General features: G+C 40.4%; 1 protein-coding gene across 1 annotated transcript; it reads right to left on the bottom strand.

The window, feature by feature from the left end:
• Positions 1–1,235: 1,235 nt before the first annotated feature.
• Positions 1,236–17,445, bottom strand: LOC307124055 (uncharacterized protein). The gene is made up of 3 exons (XM_079813033.1): positions 17,368–17,445; positions 16,098–16,252; positions 1,236–4,073 (listed from the first exon to the last, which is right to left on the bottom strand). Exons 2-3 carry the CDS (start codon positions 16,186–16,188, stop codon positions 2,758–2,760), a joined length of 1,407 nt encoding a protein of 468 aa, XP_079669159.1. The 5' UTR covers positions 16,189–16,252; positions 17,368–17,445; the 3' UTR covers positions 1,236–2,757.
• Positions 17,446–22,065: the final 4,620 nt, after the last annotated feature.

Genomic DNA, 22,065 nt, shown 5'->3' with positions numbered 1-22,065 from the left:
CCAACATGCACCGGGAACAAGTCTGACTTACTGCCGGCAATGCGGACCAAACTCCTGCTTCGGTCATACAGGGACCGGACAGCCCTCAGCAAAGGACCCCGGACCCCATACTCCCCGAGCACCCTCCACAGGACGCCGCGAGGGACATAGTCGAATGCTTTCTCCAAATCCACAAAACAAATGTGGACTGGTTGGGCAAACTCCCATGAACCCCTCCAGCACCCTGTAGAGCGTATAGAGCTGGTCCAGTGTTCCACGACCGGGGCGAAAACCACACTGTTCCTCCTGAATCCGAGGTTCCACTATCGGCCGAATTCTCCTCTCCAGTACCCTGGCATAGACTTTCCCGGGGAGGCTGAGAAGTGTGATCCCCCTATAGTTGGAATACACTCTCCGGTCCCCCTTCTTAAAAAGAGGGACCACCACCCCGGTCTGCCATCCCAGAGTCACTGTCCCCGACCGCCACGCGATGCTGCAGAGGCATGTCAGCCAAGACAGCCCCACAACATCCAGAGACTAGAGGTACTCAGGGCGGATCTCATCCACCCCCGGTGCCTTGCCACCGAGGAGTTTCTTGACCACCTCGGTAACTTCAGCTTGGGTGATGGGTGATGGGTGATGGTCGAGATCTCATCCACCCCCGGTGCCTTGCCACCGAGGAGTTTCTTGACCACCTCGGTAACTTCAGCTTGGGTGATGGGTGATGGGCGAGATCTCATCCACCCCCGGTGCCTTGCCACCGAGGAGTTTCTTGACCACCTCGGTAACTTCAGCTTGGGTGATGGGTGATGGTCGAGATCTCATCCACCCCCGGTGCCTTGCCACCGAGGAGTTTCTTGACCACCTCGGTAACTTCAGCTTGGGTGATGGGCGAGTCTACTCGTAGAACGACGGAGTCCCCAGTCGGAGCACTTTCCAGCACCCCTCCCAGGGACACCACGAAGGCCGGGTACTCTGCACTGCCGTTTGGCCCTATCCCTGAGACAAAGGCGCAGGGAAACAACCCTCTCGTTCACCGGGGTAAACTCCAACACATGGCGGCAGAGCTGGGGGGCTATAAGCAAACCCACACCAGCCCGCCACCTCTCACCATGGGCAACTCCATAATTCCATATTGCATCTTATTTATTGTTTGCTGCATAATTGTTTGTTTTTAGTTATGGACCTAATATTTACTACTGTTGACATTTTATTGAAAAAAAAGCTTTTTAATAATCTTTTTTTTTTTTTTTTTTACTGTGGCTTTTTAGGGCTGTTAAAATGTCTGAAAAGCTAAATTCGAAATTCTTTTATAAATATTAGCAAAATTCGAATTATATTTGAATTCTAAAGGAAATTTTTAAATGTTAGATGGAAAATGTACTGTATTGTCTCCTATGGCCACAAGAGGGTGCAAGCAAGCGCAACAAGCAAATGTAAACCAAATCAAGCATCGCATATTTTATTGAAATGACATTCACTTTTTACAGTGCATTAACTTTTTTTAAACAATTGTTATTAAATAATATTTAATTTCATTCATGAGCATGTAAGGAAAATTAGGTAACAAAAGTGCATAAAACTGCAAGAGCATCAAGTGACCTGAGAAGACACGCTTCAACAGACAACGTAATGTGGACACAAAAGAGCAAACGGACATTCAGAAACAATCCATTTCCAATCACTAAACATCTACATATTGTTGGTGAAAAACACCAAACAGTCAACTTGACCTGCAGCGAGTGCTGAGCGTATGTGGATACCAGTGGTGGGCTGTCAGGGCCTTCTCTGCTGGCTAAATCAGAATCACAGACTTATTTTTCCATGAATATGTGTTAAATTATTCCCAATAGTCTATTTTATTAACTTCATCGCTTTACTCTTGGTTGCGCTGCTTTATGTTAGAGCTTTTATCCAATCATATTTCAGTCATCATGTGTTGCCAGGTCAAATAAATCTGCCTTGAGGCGTTCAGAATCAATATCGCGGGCACAGCTGGGGGGCTATAAGCAAACCCACACCAGCCCGCCGCCTCTCACCATGGGCAACTCCAGAGTGGTGAAGAGTCCATCCTCTCTCGAGGAGTGTGGTTCCAGAGCCCAAGCCGTGCGTGGAGGTGATTCCGACTATCTCTAGTCGGAACCTCTCAACCTCACGCACAATCTCAGGCTCTCTCCCCGCCAGCGAGGTGACATTCCATGTCCCAAGAGCCAGTTTCCGTGTCCAGGGATCGGGTCGTCTAGGCCCGATTCACTGGCACCGGCCTCTTACGGTCCCTCCCGTGAGTGGTGGGCCCACGGGGGTGGTGGTGAGTGGTGTCCCCACGTCGCTCTTTTGGACCCCGTGGGGGAAGGCCCGGCCACCAGGCGCTCGTATACGAGCCCCAACCCCAGGCCTGGCTCCAGGGTGGGGCCCCGGCTGCGCCGTACCGGTCGACGTCACGGTCCTTGTTTTTATTTTCTGCATAAGGGTTTTTTGAAACAAACAAAAACTTCACGTTTTTTAATTCCTTACCCTTTTCCAGTCATTTTCCTAGAAAAAATAATGTCTTGGTTTCTGCATGTTCTAATAGGTGATATTGTTTCTAGTCATGAAACAGTGTTCTAGCGTGAAACCTCCTGTCGCAGATCCAATGTGCAGTGTGAACACAGCAGAGACTAAATGCTACCACAGTGTGAAAAGAGCAGTGATCCGACCAGTTTGAAAATCGTGTAGTCTGACCTCCACATTAAGGTTCTCTTTAAATCTGAAACTCTTTCCCAAAAAATTCAAAATTGATCACGTCAACGGCTTTTTTCCAGTGTGAATATTCATGTGTTCCCTAAGGCTTACTTTCCGTGTGAAGCCATTCCCACACAGAGTGCAGGTGTACGGCTTCTCTCCAGTGTGAACTTTCACGTGACTGTCAAGGTTTCCTTTACGTCTGAAACTCTTTCCACACAGAGTGCAGGTGTAAGACTTCTCTCCAGTGTGAACTCTCATGTGTCTTTTAAGGCTTTCACCAAGAGCAAAACTCTTTCCACACTGTTGGCAGGTGTAAGGTTTCTCTCCAGTGTGAACTCTCATGTGGACTTTAAGGTTTCCTTTTTCATTGAAACTCTTTCCACACTGTTGGCAAGTGTAGGGTTTCTCTCCAGTGTGAACTCTCATGTGACTGTCAAGGTTTCCTTTATGTCTGAAACTCTTTCCACACAGAGTGCAGGTGTAAGGCTTCTCTCGAGTGTGAATCCTCATGTGGACTTCAAGGTTTTCTTTACGTCTGAAACTCTTTCCACACTGTTGGCAGGTGTAAGACTTCTCTCCAGTGTGAACTCTCATGTGTCTTTTAAGGCTTATACCTGGAGCAAAACTCTTTCCACACTGTTGGCAGGTGTAAGACTTCTCTCCAGTGTGAACTCTCATGTGTCTTTTAAGGCTTATACCTGGAGCAAAACTCTTTCCACACTGTTGGCAGGTGTAAGGCTTCTCTCCAGTGTGAATTCTCATGTGACTGTCAAGGTTTCCTTTACGTCTGAAACTCTTTCCACACAGAGTGCAGGTGTAAGGCTTCTCTCCAGTATGAATTCTCATGTGGACTTCAAGGTTTTCTTTACGTCTGAAACTCGTTCCACACTGTTGGCAGGTGTAAGGCTTCTCTCCAGTGTGAATTCTCATGTGGACTTCAAGGTTTCCTGTTTGAGTGAAACTCGTTCCACACTGTTGGCAGGTGTAAGGCTTCTCTCCAGTGTGAATTCTCATGTGACTGTCAAGGTTTCCTTTACGTCTGAAACTCTTTCCACACAGAGTGCAGGTGTAAGGCTTCTCTCCAGTGTGAATTCTCATGTGGACTTCAAGGTTTTCTTTACGTCTGAAACTCGTTCCACACTGTTGGCAGGTGTAAGGCTTCTCTTCAGTGTGAGTTCTCATGTGGACGTTAAGGTTTCCTTTATTTCTGAAACCCTTTCCACACTGTTGGCAGGGGAAATTACTTTTAGTTCCTGTCTTTTTAGCCTGTGTTGATCTTTCTCCAGTCATGAAATGATGTTTATCATAATGGTCTTTCTCTTCTTCCCTTTCATTGAGTTCATGACTTGTCTCTTTCAATGCCATGAGATCTAAGGCAGAAACAGACATAAAACAATTTAGACATTTAAAGCATCAATAGCAGGGTATAGGGTAGTATGATATATAACCCATCCTAGTTGGCGCATTTACGTTCCCTAGCGCGCACAACAACAACAACACCTGTCTGAGAGCAGCATGTCAGCCTCCGATTACGATTTAGTACCTAAAAAGGGAGCTACTTGGTTACAAGAGGTCAGCCCCAGAGGTTAAATTGGGCCGGAGCGCAGCTCTGCCTCCTCAGGTCCATAACACACCCTGCTGGAGCTCAGCTTGGTCTTCTTCAGCACAAAATATTGTTATTAGACTTTAATTATTGTTCGTCTCCTGGCAAATACAGGCTACATGGAATTATCAGACGTCATAATGCATTATGACGTCTGATAATTAATAATGGGTTAATAATAATAGTCTGATAAATAATAATGGGGGCGGCAGTGGCTCAGTGGTTCATGTAGGTTGTCTACAAACCGGAAGGTTGGTGGTTCGATCCCCGGTTCCACCTGACCAAGTGTCGAGGTGTCCATGAGCAAGACACCTAACCCCAGCTGCTCCCGACAAGCTGGATGGCGCCTTGCATGGCTGACACCGCCGTCGGTGTATGAATGAATGTGTGAATGGGTGAATGTGAGGCAAAAATGTAAAGCGCTTTGGATGGCCGTAGGTCTGTTAAAAGCGCTATATAAATGCAGTCCATTTACCATTTACCATTAATCACTGCGTTCTCAGGTTCAGCACCGTGTCCACAGCCATTAAGGTAAAACCGTCACAATTCTAACAGTGAGTTACCATGGAAATCCATGAACGGCTAGAGCAGCGGTCGGGAACCTATGGCTCGCCAGGTCTCTCACACTTTACCAACAAATCTAACATTTACTAACATGATCGATAAAAAGATTAGACACACATCAACAGAGATCCGTTTTCTGTAGAAAAAAGCAGCCAATTACAATTCCCTTGTTGTACAGCCTACCGAAGTTAATGACAAGTTTATGATAATAATATTCAAGTTGTGTGTTCAGTGTTGTTCGCGAGTGTCACGATAAAATAAATAATAAAAGCATGATAATTCATGAAAGAGAACTAAATTACTGACAGGATGCGGTGCACAAGCTTCGAGCGCAACACGGACAAATATACTAGCCTTCGTCTTCGGTTGCGCACCTAAATGGCCAAATAAACACAGAAATATATCAAAATGCCAAGTCGAGTATTCACATAAACATAGTAGATGTAAGCACTGTGTGCGTTCACCAACACAAAGATGATTTATTCTCATCAATGGTCAACCTCACAATGAAAGCCCTGCACAATTAATTCCATATTGCATCTTATTTATTGTTTGCAGCATAATTGTTTGTTTTTAGTTATGGACCTAATATTTACTACTGTTGACATTTTATTGAAAAAAAAAAAAGCTTTTTAATAATCATTTTATATATTTTTTTACTGTGGCTCTTTAGGGCTGTTAAAATGTCTGAAAAGCTAAATTCGAAATTCTTTCATAAATATTAGCAAAATTCGAATTATATTCGAATTCTAAAGGCAATTTTTAAATGTTAGATGGAAAATGTACTGTATTGTCTCCTATGGCCACAAGAGGGTGCAAGCGAGCGCAACAAGCAAATGTAAACCAAATCAAGCATCGCATATTTTATTGAAATTAAATGACATTCACTTTTTACAGTGCATTAACTTTTTTTAAACAATTGTTATTAAATAAAATATAATTTTCATTAATGAGCATGTAAGGAAAATTAGGTAACAAAAGTGCATAAAACTGCAAGTGTATCAGTGACCTGAGAAGACACGCTTCAACAGACAACGTAATGTGGACACAAAAGAGCAAACGGACATTCAGAAACAATCCATTTCCAATCACTAAACATCTACATACTGTGGTGGGCTGTCAGGGCCTTCTCTGCTGGCTAAATCAGAATCACAGACTTATTTTTCCATGAATATGTGTTAAATTATTCCCAATAGTCTATTTTATAAAACTTCATCGCTTTACTCTTGGTTGCACTGCTTTATCCTAGAGCTTTTATCCAATCATAATTCAGTCATCATGTGTTGCCAGGTCAAATAAATCTGCCTTGAGGCCTTCAGAATCAATATCGCGGGCACCGCTAGCTTAAATGAATGGCAATGAAACTGTGCACTTTAACCAATCAGATAATCACTCCGATTTAATCAGCCAATCAGATTTCGGGTTGGCGACAGCGGGGCCATCTAGCTGGCGTACAATAACGTCTGCATTTTCACATCCTTTGATTGGATGAACAGAGAGCGTACTAGTAGCCTAGTCAAAATAACCAGCAAACCGCATCTGTAGTTTTAATAGCGTTTTTTCAAACCCAAATGGCTGACAGAGGAGAAGAAATTAATGCATTAATTGACATACTTACAAAAAAAGCCATTCTCAAAATTCCCGCATACTGCCTTCTCCAGCTTAACGCACAGTCACGGAACGCTACTCGATCTGTCCCGGGTAAAAACGAACGGACTGTAATGTATACCAGCTGATTTTGAAGTCCAGCGAATCTTGATTTATTTGTGAGGATGGGTAATAGCAGTAAATTCACTGCACACATTGGCATGTTTTGTGTAAAAATCATAGCCTATTTTGGTGAGTAAGTTAAGCTATAATACATTTTATTTTATTTTTTTATATCCTACAGTCAACCCTGGGCTGGCTAATCCGTGCCCCGTTTTTATCTGTGATGAATGTGATTTATTTTTTCTTGTAAATTTATGATCGATTTTTTTTCATTATTATTATTTTCGTTATTAATATATTATTTACAACATTTTCATACTATTAAAATATAGTTTTGTGGGGTTTAAATGTAAAACAACTTTGTATTATCTTTGAACCTCACCTGAAATAAATTTGTCATACTGTTGGTAAGTTTTTTCGAGAACCATTTAGGCTGTTGCGTTTTCTTTCGTGTAAAATATGCACAAAAAAAACGCACAATTTGCTTTCCGTGGTCGAAGAACACAAAAGGTAACGTTAGCCTACTACAAAAACCCGGAGCGGATCGATGCTTCTGTTAGATATGACTTATGTGGCGCAGCTGTGGTGCAGTGAAAGGAGACTTGTTGAATTGTTACAATTGGGTTTCCTACGTTAATAACTCTAAAATTATTTAAAGGTCCTGTTCTTCCTGATCCCATTTTTCAAACTTTAGTTAGTGTCTAATGTTGCTGTTAGAGCATAATTTATACCTGTAAAATTATAAAGCTCAAAGTTCAATGCCAAGCCAATTTATACTTCTGCGTCAAGTGTACGCCGTAGCTACGCCGTAGGCTGTGATGCGCGCGTACCCTACAACGTACCCTGATGCGCACCTCTCCAAAAATGTAACAACACGTCAATTCTACACGAACCACAAGTGCTGTGATTGGTCTGCCAGAACCCTCCCTCAGATCAATAAATAAATAAAAAAATCTGCGATAGGAGTGTGTCCAGAAATGGGATGATACTTTAATCCTTACATCTGCTATATAACACAATATTTTGTAGTGCAGAGATTCTTTATGTTAGTGAATAAAAACATAGAACCGCTGTGTATAGTTTATTTTCTCATTAAAACCAAAGATGTTAATCAGTGATTGTATATCAAGAACAGGGACACATCACAATGGGTGCATTTCGTTTTGTGATTTCAACGGAACAAATAGTCTCCGCAACAGCAATCGATTGAAGCGCTAGTCTGTGCACAAGCTACCGAAACTGAAAACAGCGCCACAAGCACTCATGATTTTACAAACGCATTCCTGCGCCAGATCACCTCTTATGTTACTCTACTAATCAACTAACGTTAGAGATGCTTAATTTGTATTACATACAACAACTCAAGACTCAAGAAAAGCCGCTATCTGCCGCCATCACTGCTGCTGATACTTCGGGTGCGTCTCAATCAGCTCCCTGGTTCAGTAGACAGGGCACTGATCAGGGAGTCAGCCCATTGACTTGTGTCCTGATCAGTGCCCTGACTACTGAACCAGGAAGCTGATTGAGACGCATGCAATGACAATGTAAACAAGCCGCTTCTTCTTCAGCTTTTACATTGATACTGTGGGTCACCATCAACATGCCCGTGGACACTGCCTCCTAGCGGTCTGCATGTGTAATTGCACATTGTTGCGGACAAAAACGCAGAAGTATAAATCAAAACCAACGCGTAACTAACGGCATAGCGAATACGGCGTAGGTCCGACGCAGAAGTATAAATCAGCCTTAACCCCATCGTTGCTGAGAAATATAATGAAGTGATCCAGTAACTTAGCTTTTTTATTGCTAAAAGTCGTGGGGCGGCGTTGATAATAAGTTTCTGTGCTCCTGAATGTGCAACGCGATCTCCGCTCTCTGTATGCGAGTGACGCGTGTATGAGTGTGCGCTTCAAAAGCCCTGTTAACATGCACACTTTTATGTCATTCCGATTAAAATCATTCTGATTGAACGATTCTGTGGGCAGTTTACATGAGTCGTTATCTAAACTGATCTGGTGTTGCTGTAAGAAACACCTCAGAAAACTAAATTCTTCTGTCAGGCGCAGTAGTAAAGTGAAGTAGAAAGTGCCTTGGACAAACGCTTTCAGATGAGATCCAACATTATCTTCATAACTTGTTACGAAATAAAAAGTTTAACACTTCAGTCAACATTATAGCCTACTGGAAGTGCAGTGTGCACTCTTCAGTGGTGGAGGCGTGTACTGTATATCATATCACAGAAAGTCGTACACTCAAAGTAATTGGATCAGGTCGTTTACATGGTGGAATTACAGCTGCAATAACCAATAAAACTTTGTTCCATATATTTTTTTCTATATCGTCATAAATATTGTTATCGCAAATATTCTTGAAATGCTGTGATATCATTTTGAGGCGATATCGCACAAGCGAACCGTCCCACCTCTACATGCGGGCCAGGGCATGTTATGGAGTGATCACACTAATCAAATAAACCAGACATGAACCAGTCAAAAGGCACACTTCAGATCGTATTTTTGTTTTATTTTTTAAATTTAAAAATCAATTTTTAAAATTTTAATCAAAAATCTATATTACCTAGGAGAAGTGATTAACTCCTGCCTTTTCCTTACATTTTCTATCATTAATGACACAATGCTTTCCCGCCATTTTCGTTTGATCAGTTCATGGAAAGGTTTATCCCACCCCTCTCAAGCCGATTACGGTTTCATTCGGTTTGGGCATTTTTATTCCGATTGAGGTGTTTATCTTTCCCGCAATCCTCAAACATTATGCAGCAAAGCTGTTTTACGTTACTGAATGAAATGTTGAGCCTATGAAGAGGTATAAGAAATATGTAAGGTATAAGAAGTATAAAATGCAAGTTTTCACCAACATTCACCATGGATTTAATAACAAAACGATAACTGTAACCATGGTATTTTGGTGGAAATAGTCAAATGTTTTTACATTATTCATTTCAGGGTTCTTAGATTTAAATTCAAGCAATTTTTAAATGCTTCACACTTTTCCAGCACTTTAAACCTCTAAATATTATTCATTTTAAATGTTTTAATGTTTAGACCAAAATATTATTTGTTAACCACACTAGTGGTTACCTCTCAGGTGGGTCGTTCAGGGTGTCGTGGAGGGGTGAGGTGTCTAAGTTGCAACATCTAGATACTGGGGTGCCTCAGGGCTCAGTGCTTGGACCACTTCTCTTCTCCATCTACATGTCATTACTAGAATCTCTCATTCAGAAACATGTTTTTTCCTATCACTGCTATGCTGATGACACTCAACTCTAATTCTCATTCCAATCAGATGATCCAACGGTAACTGCATGCATCTCAGCCTGCCTGACAGACATTTCTTGCTGAATCAACTCAACCTTGCAAAGACCTTGTGGTCTCGACCAACCCGAAACTAGGTTCATCAAGCATAATGAACAGCCATGAACCTTGGAGTTGTGATTGATGATCAGTTGAACTTCACAGACCACATTGCTAGAACTGCCAGGTCCATCAGATTTCCCTTTACAACTTTCAGTTGTACTTACAACAATCTTACAACAATCAGGCCCTTCCTATCAGAGCATTCTACACAACTCCTTGTACAAGCTTCTCTTCTATCCAGACTGGACTATTGTAATGCTCTCTTGGCAGGCCTTTCAGCATCACTGTCAGACTTCAGCAACTGATCCAGTATGCTGCAGAAAGAGTGGTCTTTAACAAGCCGAAGAGCGAGCATGTCACCCCTCTCATAATTGTGCCGATTGCCAATAGCCGTTAGCATCAAATACAAGGCACTGATGTTTGCCCACAGAACAATCGCTGGCTCTGCACCCTTATACCTTAACTCATTACTTCAGACCTACATGTCCTTCAGAAGCTTGCAGTGAGCAATGCCTTATGGTGCCATTCCAAAGAGGCATAAAATCATTTTCACCAACCTTTACCTTGACCGTTCCCTGCTGGTGGAATGACCTTCTCATTCCCAGGGCCGCTGTCCTGCAGAGTTTAATCAGTGTCTCACAAGGCCCTAGTAAGACACCAATTAGCTGGTTCAGGTGTGTTTATCTGGGGTTGGAGCTAAACTCAGCAGGACAGTTTGGAGACCCCTGTATTACTGGGTCTTTCCTGGTTCAAAAATGGGTCTTCAGACAGACATGGGTCATCCACACACAGAGTGATCTGTGAGCCCAGTACTGACAGTAAAGTTTGAGATTTGTGCTTATCTTATTTTGATATCTCATATTATGCATGATCTCTTACCTTGGTATGTGTTTCAATTGTTCGTCATTGTTTACACATGGTTGATCATTCTATCTTTTCTTCCAGACTGTGGAAGATATAGATATTTTTCTAAAACAAACCCATCGTTTCACTTCAGAATGCATTTATTAACCCCCGGAGCCGTATGGATTATTTTTTATAAATGGATGGATGCAAATGGTTTGTTGTGAATTTCCTTTTCCTCGTTTGAAGAAGAGACCAGGAGACGTTGGAATATCTTTAAAGCAGACGTTACTCGTTATTTGAGAACCATGCTGTTCTTTGGCTGAGGTTCCAACAAGTCTAATTTAACAGTACCAAACACTGTAACTTATCTACATTTCAGGGGGAGGAATTATACAGCAGGGGAGGAGACACTCTGAACAATACAATGCAAATGTTGTATAGGAAATAGGGACCCACCCCAAACGTTCCTGCCATCAGTCCTGATTCAATCAGCATAACAGTGTCATTCAAATGCATAGATGCTAATCCAATCACTCAGGGGCTCCAAGAGCCATTAAAGCATTTTACTTATGATGAAGAGAAAACAGGAACTGGCCTGGAAGATTTGCATAGCAGACTAATTAATCTGATATCATCATTTTTACCTTAAATGCTAAATACAATGTACTTTCTTAAATTTGTAATCCCACGGCTTCAAATTTTGGGCTGTCATTTAATGCCACTATAATGCTTGGATTAGCCAGGACATTTTTTTTAAAGGGGTGATGAATTGAGAAATCAACTTTCCCCTGAGCTTTTGATTTATAAAAGGTCATGGTAATATAAGAATATCAAGTTTCAGAGCTGAAAACTTCCTTGTTAGTCAAAGAAAAGCTTTTATTGACAGCTGGCACAGCAAACAAGAGATCTGCAAATGTTCTTCCCTGTGACGTCAGAGCAGGGGCGGACTGGCCATCGGGAGCACCGGGTGTTTTCCAGGTGGGCCGCTGGACAAAGTGGGCCAGCCCATTGCTACATAAATATACAGGTGCTGGTCATATAATTAGAATATAATCAAAAAGTTGATTTATTTCACTAATTCCATTCAAAAAGTGAAACTTGTATATTATATTCATTCATTACACACAGACTGATATATTTCAAACATTTTTTATTTTATTTTGATGATTATAACAGACAACTAAGGAAAATCCCAAATTCAGTATCTCAGAATATTAGAATATTGTGAAAAGGTTCAATATTGAAGACACCTGGTGCCACACTCTAATCAGCTAATTAACTCAAAGCACCTGCAAAGGCCTTTAATGGTCTCTCAGTCTAGTTCTGTAGGATACACAATCATGGGGAAGACTGCTGACTTGACAGTTGTCCAAAAGACGACAATTGACACCTTGCACAAGGAGGGCAAGACACAAAAGGTAATTGCAAAAGATTCTGGCTGTTCACAGAGCTCTGTGTCCAAGCACATTAAAAGAAAGGCGAAGGGAAGGAAAAGATGTGGTAGAAAAAAGTTTACAAGCAATAGGGATAACCGCACCCTGGAGAGGATTGTAAAACAAAACCCATTCAAAAATGTGGGGGAGATTCACAAAGAGTCGACTGCAGCTGGAGTCAGTGCTTCAAGAACCACTACGCACAGACGTACGCAAGACATGGGTTTCAGCTGTCGCATTCCTTGTGTCAAGCCACTCTTGAACAACAGACGGCATCAGAAGCGTTTCGCCTGGGCTAAAGACAAAAAGAAAAAAAAGTGGTCCGAAGTTATGTTCTCTGATGAAAGTAAATTTTGCATTTTCTTTGTGTGGCAGGGTGAAGAATCACACAACACAGTGTTAGGTGAATTTGTGGATTTATTGTGAGCCGGTGAACAAACAGTGAGGTGGTGAAGTCTTTGGTGCGCGGTGCTTCCTTCTTCCCGTTGGTGCAGTGGTGACTCGCGGTGACGTCAGAGGGACGGGGTGGCTGGAGTGTCACAGGCTGCTGTCTGAGAGAGAGAGAAAGGTTAGTGCGCTGCTTCATGGAGTGTTCGTGCTCAGACTGGTGTTCCCGTGTGTGGTGTCTTATGTGGTGTGGTGATCGCCTGCAGCTGTGCCAATCCGGTCCGTGCTGAGTGCTGGCAGGTGGTCGCGGTTAGTTGCCAGGGCGACGCTGACGAGATCTCGGGAGACTTGTCACATTTGAAAATCAGGGTCCCAGAGTCTGGAGGAAGAGAGGAGAGGCACACAATCCACGTTGCTTGAGGTCCAGTGTAAAGTTTCCACAGTCAGTGATGGTTTGGGGTGCCACGTCATCTGCTGGTGTAGGTCCACTGTGTTTTCTGAGGTCCAAGGTCAACGCAGCCGTATACCAGGAAGTTTTAGAGCACTTCATGGAGTGCACCAACTTTATGGAGATGCAGATTTAATTTTCCAACAGGACTTGGCACCTGCACACAGTGCCAAAGCAACCAGAACCTGGTTTAAGGACCATGGTATCCCTGTTCTTAATTGGTTCTTAATTTAAAATCTATGGGGTATTGTGAAGAGGAAGATGCGATATGCCAGACCCAACAATGCAGAAGAGCTGAAGGCCACTGTCAGAGCAACCTGGGCTCTCATAACACCTGAGCAGTGCCACAGACTGATCTCCTCATGCCACGCCACATTGCTGCAGTAATTCAGGCAAAAGTAGTCCCAACTAAGTATTGAGTGCTGTACATGCTCATACTTTTCATGTTCATACTTTTCATTTGGCCAATATTTCTAAAAATCCTTTCTTTGTATTGGTCTTAAGTGCTATTCTAATTTTCTGAGATACTGAATTTGGGATTTTCCTTAGTTGTCTGTTATAATAATCAAAATTAAAATAAATACACATTTAAAAATATCAGTCTGTGAGTAATGAATGAATATAATATACAAGTTTCACTTTTTGAATGGAATTAGTGAAATAAATAAACTTTTTAATGATATTCTAATTATATGACCAGCACCTGTATATGAAGAATGAATAACAGTAAATTTACATAGCCTAATCTATATCCTTCCGTCAGCCCAGGCGATGAATGGCCTGCACAGCCCACTTGAGGGGAAAAACTCTAATCTAGCCTGATCAGTCTCAATGGTGTAAAAGTGCTCGTCAATGTCAAAATGTTTGAGATATCCTATCAAATCGAAGGAGGCGGGATTTATTGTCCACAGAAACCGAGCAGCTTGAACGCGAGCCGAGGTAAGATAAACAGCTGATCTTGGAGTCAATACAGCAATATTTTCTGACTGTTAACGATTAAAAAAACGTTAAACAATAGACATTCATTTCCAGGGATGCAAACTACTGCTGACCTTTTCAAATTTTTGTAAGATTGTCATGCCATTTACGTTATTCGACACAATGCACAAAGAAACATTAACGTAGCAGTTTTCAGCATATCAGAGTGAATGTTTGTATATCTGTTTCCAGGCTTTCTTCAGTAATATCACATTCACAGCCATTTGAAAATTATACTATAGAACGAAATTCTGAGCCAAAATAACGAAGTGGTGCTCAAGTAGGCTATAAGGCGCTTTTCTTGCCATTAATGATTAATAACACTCCTATGTCTCCGATGCGGTGGCCGGGACATAAACCTACCAACATCCGTGGCATAATTTTTGGAATGACTTTTCGAATATTGCTGAACTTCTGCACAATGTTTCAGACGAATGGGAAATTCTGAACAAAGACTTCATTTTGGTGAGTGATTCGGTATGTCTCTAACAGGACTGTTGCAGCTCGGAAAGTTTTCCCATGTGAGATGTTATGCGCACACACTAAATTTGGCTTCTCAGCGAGCGCTAAAGTTGTTTTTCTTCTGCATTAGCCTATGTTTTAAAGTTTTTTTGTGGCTCTAACCAAAGTAAACTTTTGTAAACATTTTTTGTAAAAATGTTCTAAAGAAAATAAACAGTTCTCAATTTACAACTAAGTGTGACAATTTTTCATTCTTAATGATTGTTCTTTGCAATTGTACGGCTTACTATGGTTCATTCAGAGCTTGTTAATCTTGAATATAACTTTGTTAATAAAATAAAAGTATTGAAATAAATCTTTATAATCATTTTTAATATGGCAATAATGTCAAACAGATATTCTAACTAAAAACAAAACCCATATTAGCTCCAATTTTGGTTAAAATGTAAAGTTAATATATTTGCACAGCAGGATAATTAGTTACCAAAAATGTATGTTAAGAATCGTTTTGGGAAACGGATCGTTACTCCCAGAATCGGATCGAATCATTAAGTGCCTTAAGATTTTCCAGATTGAATTGTCACAGGTTGCAAAAGTGCATTTATTCAGCAAACAGTTAAGATCTGTGTTGCATTTGTTCAAATTCATCACTGAAGGTTTGATCATGGCAGATTTAGTCACACAAATAGCACAAGTGGCTCGTGAAGAAACAAAGACTGGCTGACTCGCTGGAGTCACATGACCTCGCTGAAGACGGCCGCTTAGCTTGATAGCTCCACGCCAGTTCCATCTCTTTTTATAATGTCTTCCTTTTATCTCGATTCATTTTTTAAGTATACTGTCCCAACAGCAACAAACAATGTCCGAGACTAAAGATACGTGCAGATTTCCCACTTTTCACATCCTCTCGGCCTACCAGAATTGTAAAGAAAAAGCACATCGAGACGGAGGAGACTTCATCAGACCAGCCTGAAGTTATGTTGACTGAAATCTGCTCGCTGGGAGCCAGTCTAGGCAGAATTGACGGCAGATTAACCCGTGGCGCCTAGAGGGTTAAGTGATGAGGGGAGGGTTAAGTGCGACTGACAGTCGTTTGGACAATATTCCTGCTCTCTCACGATAACAAAATTGCGTCTTTGGAAAAATAATCGTCTTCACTTAGAGCCAAAGTAGACAACCTGGAGAATCACAACAGATATGCAAAAACCTAAGAATCGTCGGCCTCCCTGAAGCCGAATGCTCTGAGACGTCGCACAGTTTCTTATGAAGATGCTACAGAAATGGCTGGACCTTACACCTGACTCGCATTTTGAGATCGAGAGTGCTCATAGGTCTCTCCGCCCCATCCCGGGGGCGATAAGCCGATTTGTGATTGTTCCCTTCAAATTTTTGACAGAAGCAGGACAGAAATATGTACAGGTTTCCAGCCTGAGGTACAGGCGAAATCAAATCGCCTGCAGTTTGACAGAAAATCTCTCTATAAACCAATGAATCTAACGGCACAAAAAAATCTTATTTACATTGAGTATAAGCTTAGCTTGTTATGAGAGGATCTGTGAGCGTGTAGACTTGAAAATATCAAATGATACCTTTCTCTGTGTGTTCCTCAGTTTCTTCATGTTTCAAACTGAATACTTCCTCAATCTTCACGTCTTCAATCTCCTCTTTAATAAACTCCATCTTTATAATAATAGTGTCACGTGGATCTCAGTCGCTTCTCCAGGAGTTTTTCTGTGTGTTTGTCCTGTTTAAGATGAGAATAATTAACAGAAAGAAAAATAAATCCACATTAAATCTCTGAGTGTCTCTATCAGCTCTAGTTCAGTCTCAGTAACACTCAACACTAGCACTACACACTAATAATGAACACTAGAGAGTGTGATAAAGCTCAGTTTCTCCATCATCTCTACTCTCCAGAGACTGAACTCATGTTTATATGATGAACTGAGTCTCTATCAGCTCTAGTTCAGTCTCAGTAACACTCAACACTAGCACTACACACTAATAATGAACACTAGAGAGTGTGATAAAGCTCAGTTTCTCCATCATCTCTACTCTCCAGAGACTGAACTCATGTTTATATGATGAACTGAGTCTCTATCAGCTCTAGTTCAGTCTCAGTAACACTCAACACTAGCACTACACACTAATAATGAACACTAGAGAGTGTGATAAAGCTCAGTTTCTCTCATCATCTCTACTCTCCAGAGACTGAACTCATGTTTATATGATGAACTGAGTCTCTATCAGCTCTAGTTCAGTCTCAGTGACACTCAACACTAGCACTACACACTAATAATGAACACTAGAGAGTGTGATAAAGCTCAGTTTCTCTCATCATCTCTACTCTCCAGAGACTGAACTCATGTTTATATGATGAACTGAGTCTCTATCAGCTCTAGTTCAGTCTCAGTCACACTCAACACTAGCACTACACACTAATAATGAACACTAGAGAGTGTGATAAAGCTCAGTTTCTCCATCATCTCTACTCTCCAGAGACTGAACTCATGTTTATATGATGAACTGAGTCTCTATCAGCTCTAGTTCAGTCTCAGTAACACTCAACACTAGCACTACACACTAATAATGAACACTAGAGAGTGTGATAAAGCTCAGTTTCTCCATCATCTCTACTCTCCAGAGACTGAACTCATGTTTATATGATGAACTGATAGAGAGAGGAATGAGAAGCTGCTTCTGTTACTCATGAGTTTATTCTGTTACTTTACTCACACAACGTTTATAAGTGTTAGATAAAGCAAAGTAATGTTACATTCAATAATAAATCATTCAATCTGCGTTGCTTGTAAAACTTTGAAGATGGTTTCTATAGTTTTAAACGCTTAAAACACAAACCTTTGTCCAGCAGAATCACAACACATGCAGGAGCGTGGCGCGGCCTTATGACGTCACACCACACCACCACACCAAAATAAAAGTCCCGTTCACACACTCTCTCTCTCTCTCTCTCTCTCTCTCTCTCTCTCTCTCTCACACACACACACACACACACACACACACACACACACACACACACACACACACACACACACACACACACACACACACACACACACACACACACTCCAGTCTACAATCACAGAAGTGCACAAATACAAATACAAGAAATGACAGAAATTCAAAGTTGAATGTATTTGTGACATACATATTTAAAATACATGTTGTTCAATGATGTGTTGAAAATATTAGGAAACTAGTAAAGACTGAGAGACTTTGTCTAAAAGTTCAAACGGCATTGTTTAGGGAAATAAATTATTTATATAATATGTAAATACATATAAATACCGACAGTTAAAAGTATCAGCGCGCTACATAAATATATCAAATATTATACAGTACAAACACAGACTCACTTTTTAACTTTACATGAATCATAATAATTTCATCAATTACTGTCACACATTTCTCTTCAAATATTATATATAACTTATTGTGTGAAATTATTTTATACAACTTATATCAATTTATTATTAATATTATTATGTTTCAAATGTAATAATTTATTTTATAACAAAATAGCACTACAACAATGTTTTATTGTAATCTTTCAGCAATAATGTCAATTATTTATAATAGGATAAATTGTATAACTTATAAACAACCCCCAAAAAATTCTTTATAACCATTCTTTGTGTTATTTAAAAAAATGCACTTACAATTTTTTATTGTTTCTCTAAATTGTGCAGCCATCAAAACACACAACTCAATTTTAATTACAATAACTTGCATATATCCATGATGAACATGCCTTTTTAATGACAACTGCTCTTTCAGAGCAGACACCGATGGGACTGAGCCTTCCCATCATACACCTCCTGCCCAGCCTAGCATCTTCAACAGCGCCGGGACACTGCCACCTCAACAGAGGCGATCCTGCCTTCAGTATTCCTGACTTCTGCCTCATCAATCGGGAAGTCAATATTTGCCTTCAACCCAGGCAAGGGGTCACCACTTCAATTTCAGCAAGACAATTCGTCGTCAAATATAATTTCCCAGCAAACATTCTTGTGCTTATGTTGGAAATCTTGTACGTCTTCCCAAACAGAACCTTCCCAAATAACTTGTCCCATAGTTGCACTTTAATATTCCCAGTGCAATCTTCAGTGTGACCCGATTGTGTCTCCATTGATGACCCTTGATATTCTACCGTTTCTGTAAGGCAGCTCGTGTGTGTGTGACACGGCCAACAACAGCACAAACCTATTAAAAGAAAGAAAGAAAGAAAATGTAACAAAACCATTCAATTTTTTACAAATCTCTCTGAATCTAATGTAGACATATTTAATCCACTAAATGTTCAATACAAATAAATCTTAAATTTAATATTTTATTAAACTACCTAAAATATATCTTCTCATTGTCTTAACATGACTCACAACAATAGGTTATAATCAATTAATTTCAGCTCACATAGTTTACAACTTTCACACATCTTGATGTCAACATCCACAAACAAAATAAATGATCATAAAGTTGTAAATACAGTATAGATAAAAATCACTGTGCAATACTGTTATTCACTTATCACTAAATGCATTTAGATTTGGCAAACTTCACTGTATAAACATTAATATTGATTAATATTAATACTGATTCAATTAAATAGACAATAATTTATTTGACTTATTGTTGTACATATTTTTTTAATTACAAATGCTGTTTGTATGCATACATTTCTGTGAAAGCAAATTAAAATAGGGGTGTACGATATTACAAGTTTTAATCGTGAACAATTAAAATGTCTCCACAATCTGCTTATGAATAAATATCATAATATTGCGTTACAGTGCATCCAACAGCAGATATTTCAGCTAAATGAATGTTTTTGTACTGAATACTATTGTCTTCCTCTCGACTGTGTTCTGTCTGTGCGCTTGTGTTCCCTCAAGAAACTTTGTGTTCGCTCACAAACCTTTTTAAGTTTTTTACGAGTGAGAGAACACAAAAGCATTGACATATATTTTCCTCCCATTTCATATTTTGTGCACCACCATTGCCTTGCCTTCGTACATTTAGCTTTATATTAGTTAGGCAAGTAGTTTTCTTGTGGTATGACAATTGGAATCAAAACATTCTCGTGTCTTCATCAAGAAAAAGGTAAAACCTTATTTATTAAAATACAGGATATTATGGGTCAAACAACCAAAACAATAATAAAATCAACACAATACATTATGTTTAATTGATCGACAGCACTATAATGCTTCCACACATGTATATTCAGGGGAACAGCAGCATAATGTAAATGTAATATTACAACTGCAAAGAAAATGAAGAGAAACATGAGCTTGAGCAAAAACACGTGCTGGTGAGAATGAGCTGGGACTCACTCAATCTATATCAATAATTATCATTTACATCAGTATTGTGAATACACCGCATTATCACCATATTCAGAATTCAACCAGTCTCTAACAGGAGAAGAAGAAAAAAAATCACATACATTTTTGGAAAAGTAAATAATTGTTATTTGACTGGTCAGTCAGCTGATGTGTAAAGGGTCTTTCTCTGTCCATCTATTGGCTGTTTTGTTCTGTAGCAGCCGCTGACATCAGTAATGACAGGTCAGTGATGCTGTTCTAGATGTTTCCTCTTCTAAACTCTTGGACTGAACCTGTTCATAACCCGTAGAAATGGGCTGCAGGTCCATATGATGTCCAAACTGATCTCCAATCAGAATCAAATATTGCCTTTTGTCTTGATGCATAAATATATATTAAAACATAATCAGACATAAGAAATGAAACTCAGACAAATGATGGCTTGAATAAAACGTATATTTTATTATTTTCACACTTTTGCAACCACAGGTTTTGAGATTTGATTGTTTTTTTAGATTGATAAAAATTAAAATGAATCAAAGCCATGGAGAACAACTGTAACGTCCAGTAGTTTATACCAATCTACAGCAGATAATGCAAGCTACAGCAGAAAAGATGAATATCACGCAAGAATTCATGACAGGAGTGTGGTTTACAGTTGAAGAAGAGACTTCTACGACCCGAGTGCTGCCATCACCTTTGACTAAAATCAAACAACAATCACATTCATGCCAAGTCCACATAAACGTACAACTCACACACAGTCACACATATTGTGCAGATACTTTCAGTAGGAAACAGTTAACATTTATGCTATATTAGAGGCCGTGTGAGAGATGCATAATGAATGAATGCTGATGGGAAATGTGTAATCGCTACTGAATCTCTTGGTAAGCTTTTGAAAATGAAGCGTAAAAAAGCCCACATTCACTCAATCAGGGAAGTGTTTTCTAATGGCAGAAACCAAAGCCCTTATGAGACTCAGGAGAAGTACTTCAAGTTCAATCCTTCATGACTGAAACATTAAAGAATGCATAAAAACTGTACTGTTCATCATTTTAGCTGCTATCATCATTTAAATCATCATGTGAAATACATGCATCACATGGCTTTTGTGTTCACTCTCAACATGTTAATGAAAGTGTTCATTACTGTCATTATTTATTGTCATTATGCTAAGATGCTGTTTGATTATTCTTCAAGTGTGCTGTACTGTGAAAATCAGGTCCATATTTGAACATGAATTAGGTTTTCACCAATATTAACACACGATTTAACATTTGGAACGCACATGTTGTAATGATCTGTAAATCTTTAACAGAAATGCCCATTTCCTGTGTGGATACAGTCAGTATACTTTACATTCATCACTACATCAAGTGTCAATAATTATAATCAGAAGCAGAACATTATTAAAGCCAGTGAATTTAGTTTCAACTCAATCTACAGGTGGATCTATGTGGCGCTTCACAAACATCAGTGTCTGGAATCAAACTGCAAATAAACATGTAGTGATTTTGTCTTTATTTTGCTCTCACGTCATAATCATAATCCGATAAACTTACAGTATGATCTCAGTATTATATCACTGTATTTCTGGCTTGTGGCGGAGGGGGCGTGGTTCTGTGAAGGCTGTAGCGGGAGCGAGGAACTACGGAGACGAGCGGTGAGTAAGTAGGTCAAGTGCAGATCACTAACACCTGTGTCTCATTCCAGTGATTGGCGTGGAGAGACTGTAAAAGCCGCTCCTTGGAGACAGAGAGGGAGAGAGAGACTGTGACTGTGACTGCGAACACCACACCTCACTGCCAGAGTTCAGAGAGAGAGAGTTAATGAGTTTGAGACCAACGTTGTATGATACATTGTTTTGAGTTGAACGCCCTCACGTCTTGTAAAATTGAGGAACGGAAAGTAAATAAAGAGAGCAGTCCCAGCTACGCCGACCCCGTCTTCTTCCTTCCCGCACCTACACGAACACACTTATATTACACTGGTGCCGAAACCCGGGAAGGGAGAAGAGTGCCGCCGCTATGCAGACTCCGCCAAAGACGCCGCTTGCGGACCTGGTGGCATCGCTCGCTGGTCTTCACCAACAGACCCATCAAGATCTGCTGGCCGTGAGGGCCAAACAGGACAAACGTTTTGAGGCCCTCATTCGCGCCCAACACGAAGACTGTTCGAGCTGTTCCGGAGCTGGATGGCCCGGGAGATT

The sequence above is a fragment of the Gobio gobio genome (genome assembly GCF_949357685.1).
Source record: "Gobio gobio genome assembly, chromosome: 1".
In the NCBI taxonomy this organism is placed as follows: domain Eukaryota; kingdom Metazoa; phylum Chordata; class Actinopteri; order Cypriniformes; family Gobionidae; genus Gobio; species Gobio gobio.
Note: the sequence above shows the minus strand (reverse complement) of the source record. Positions and strands in the feature narration are given on the sequence as shown.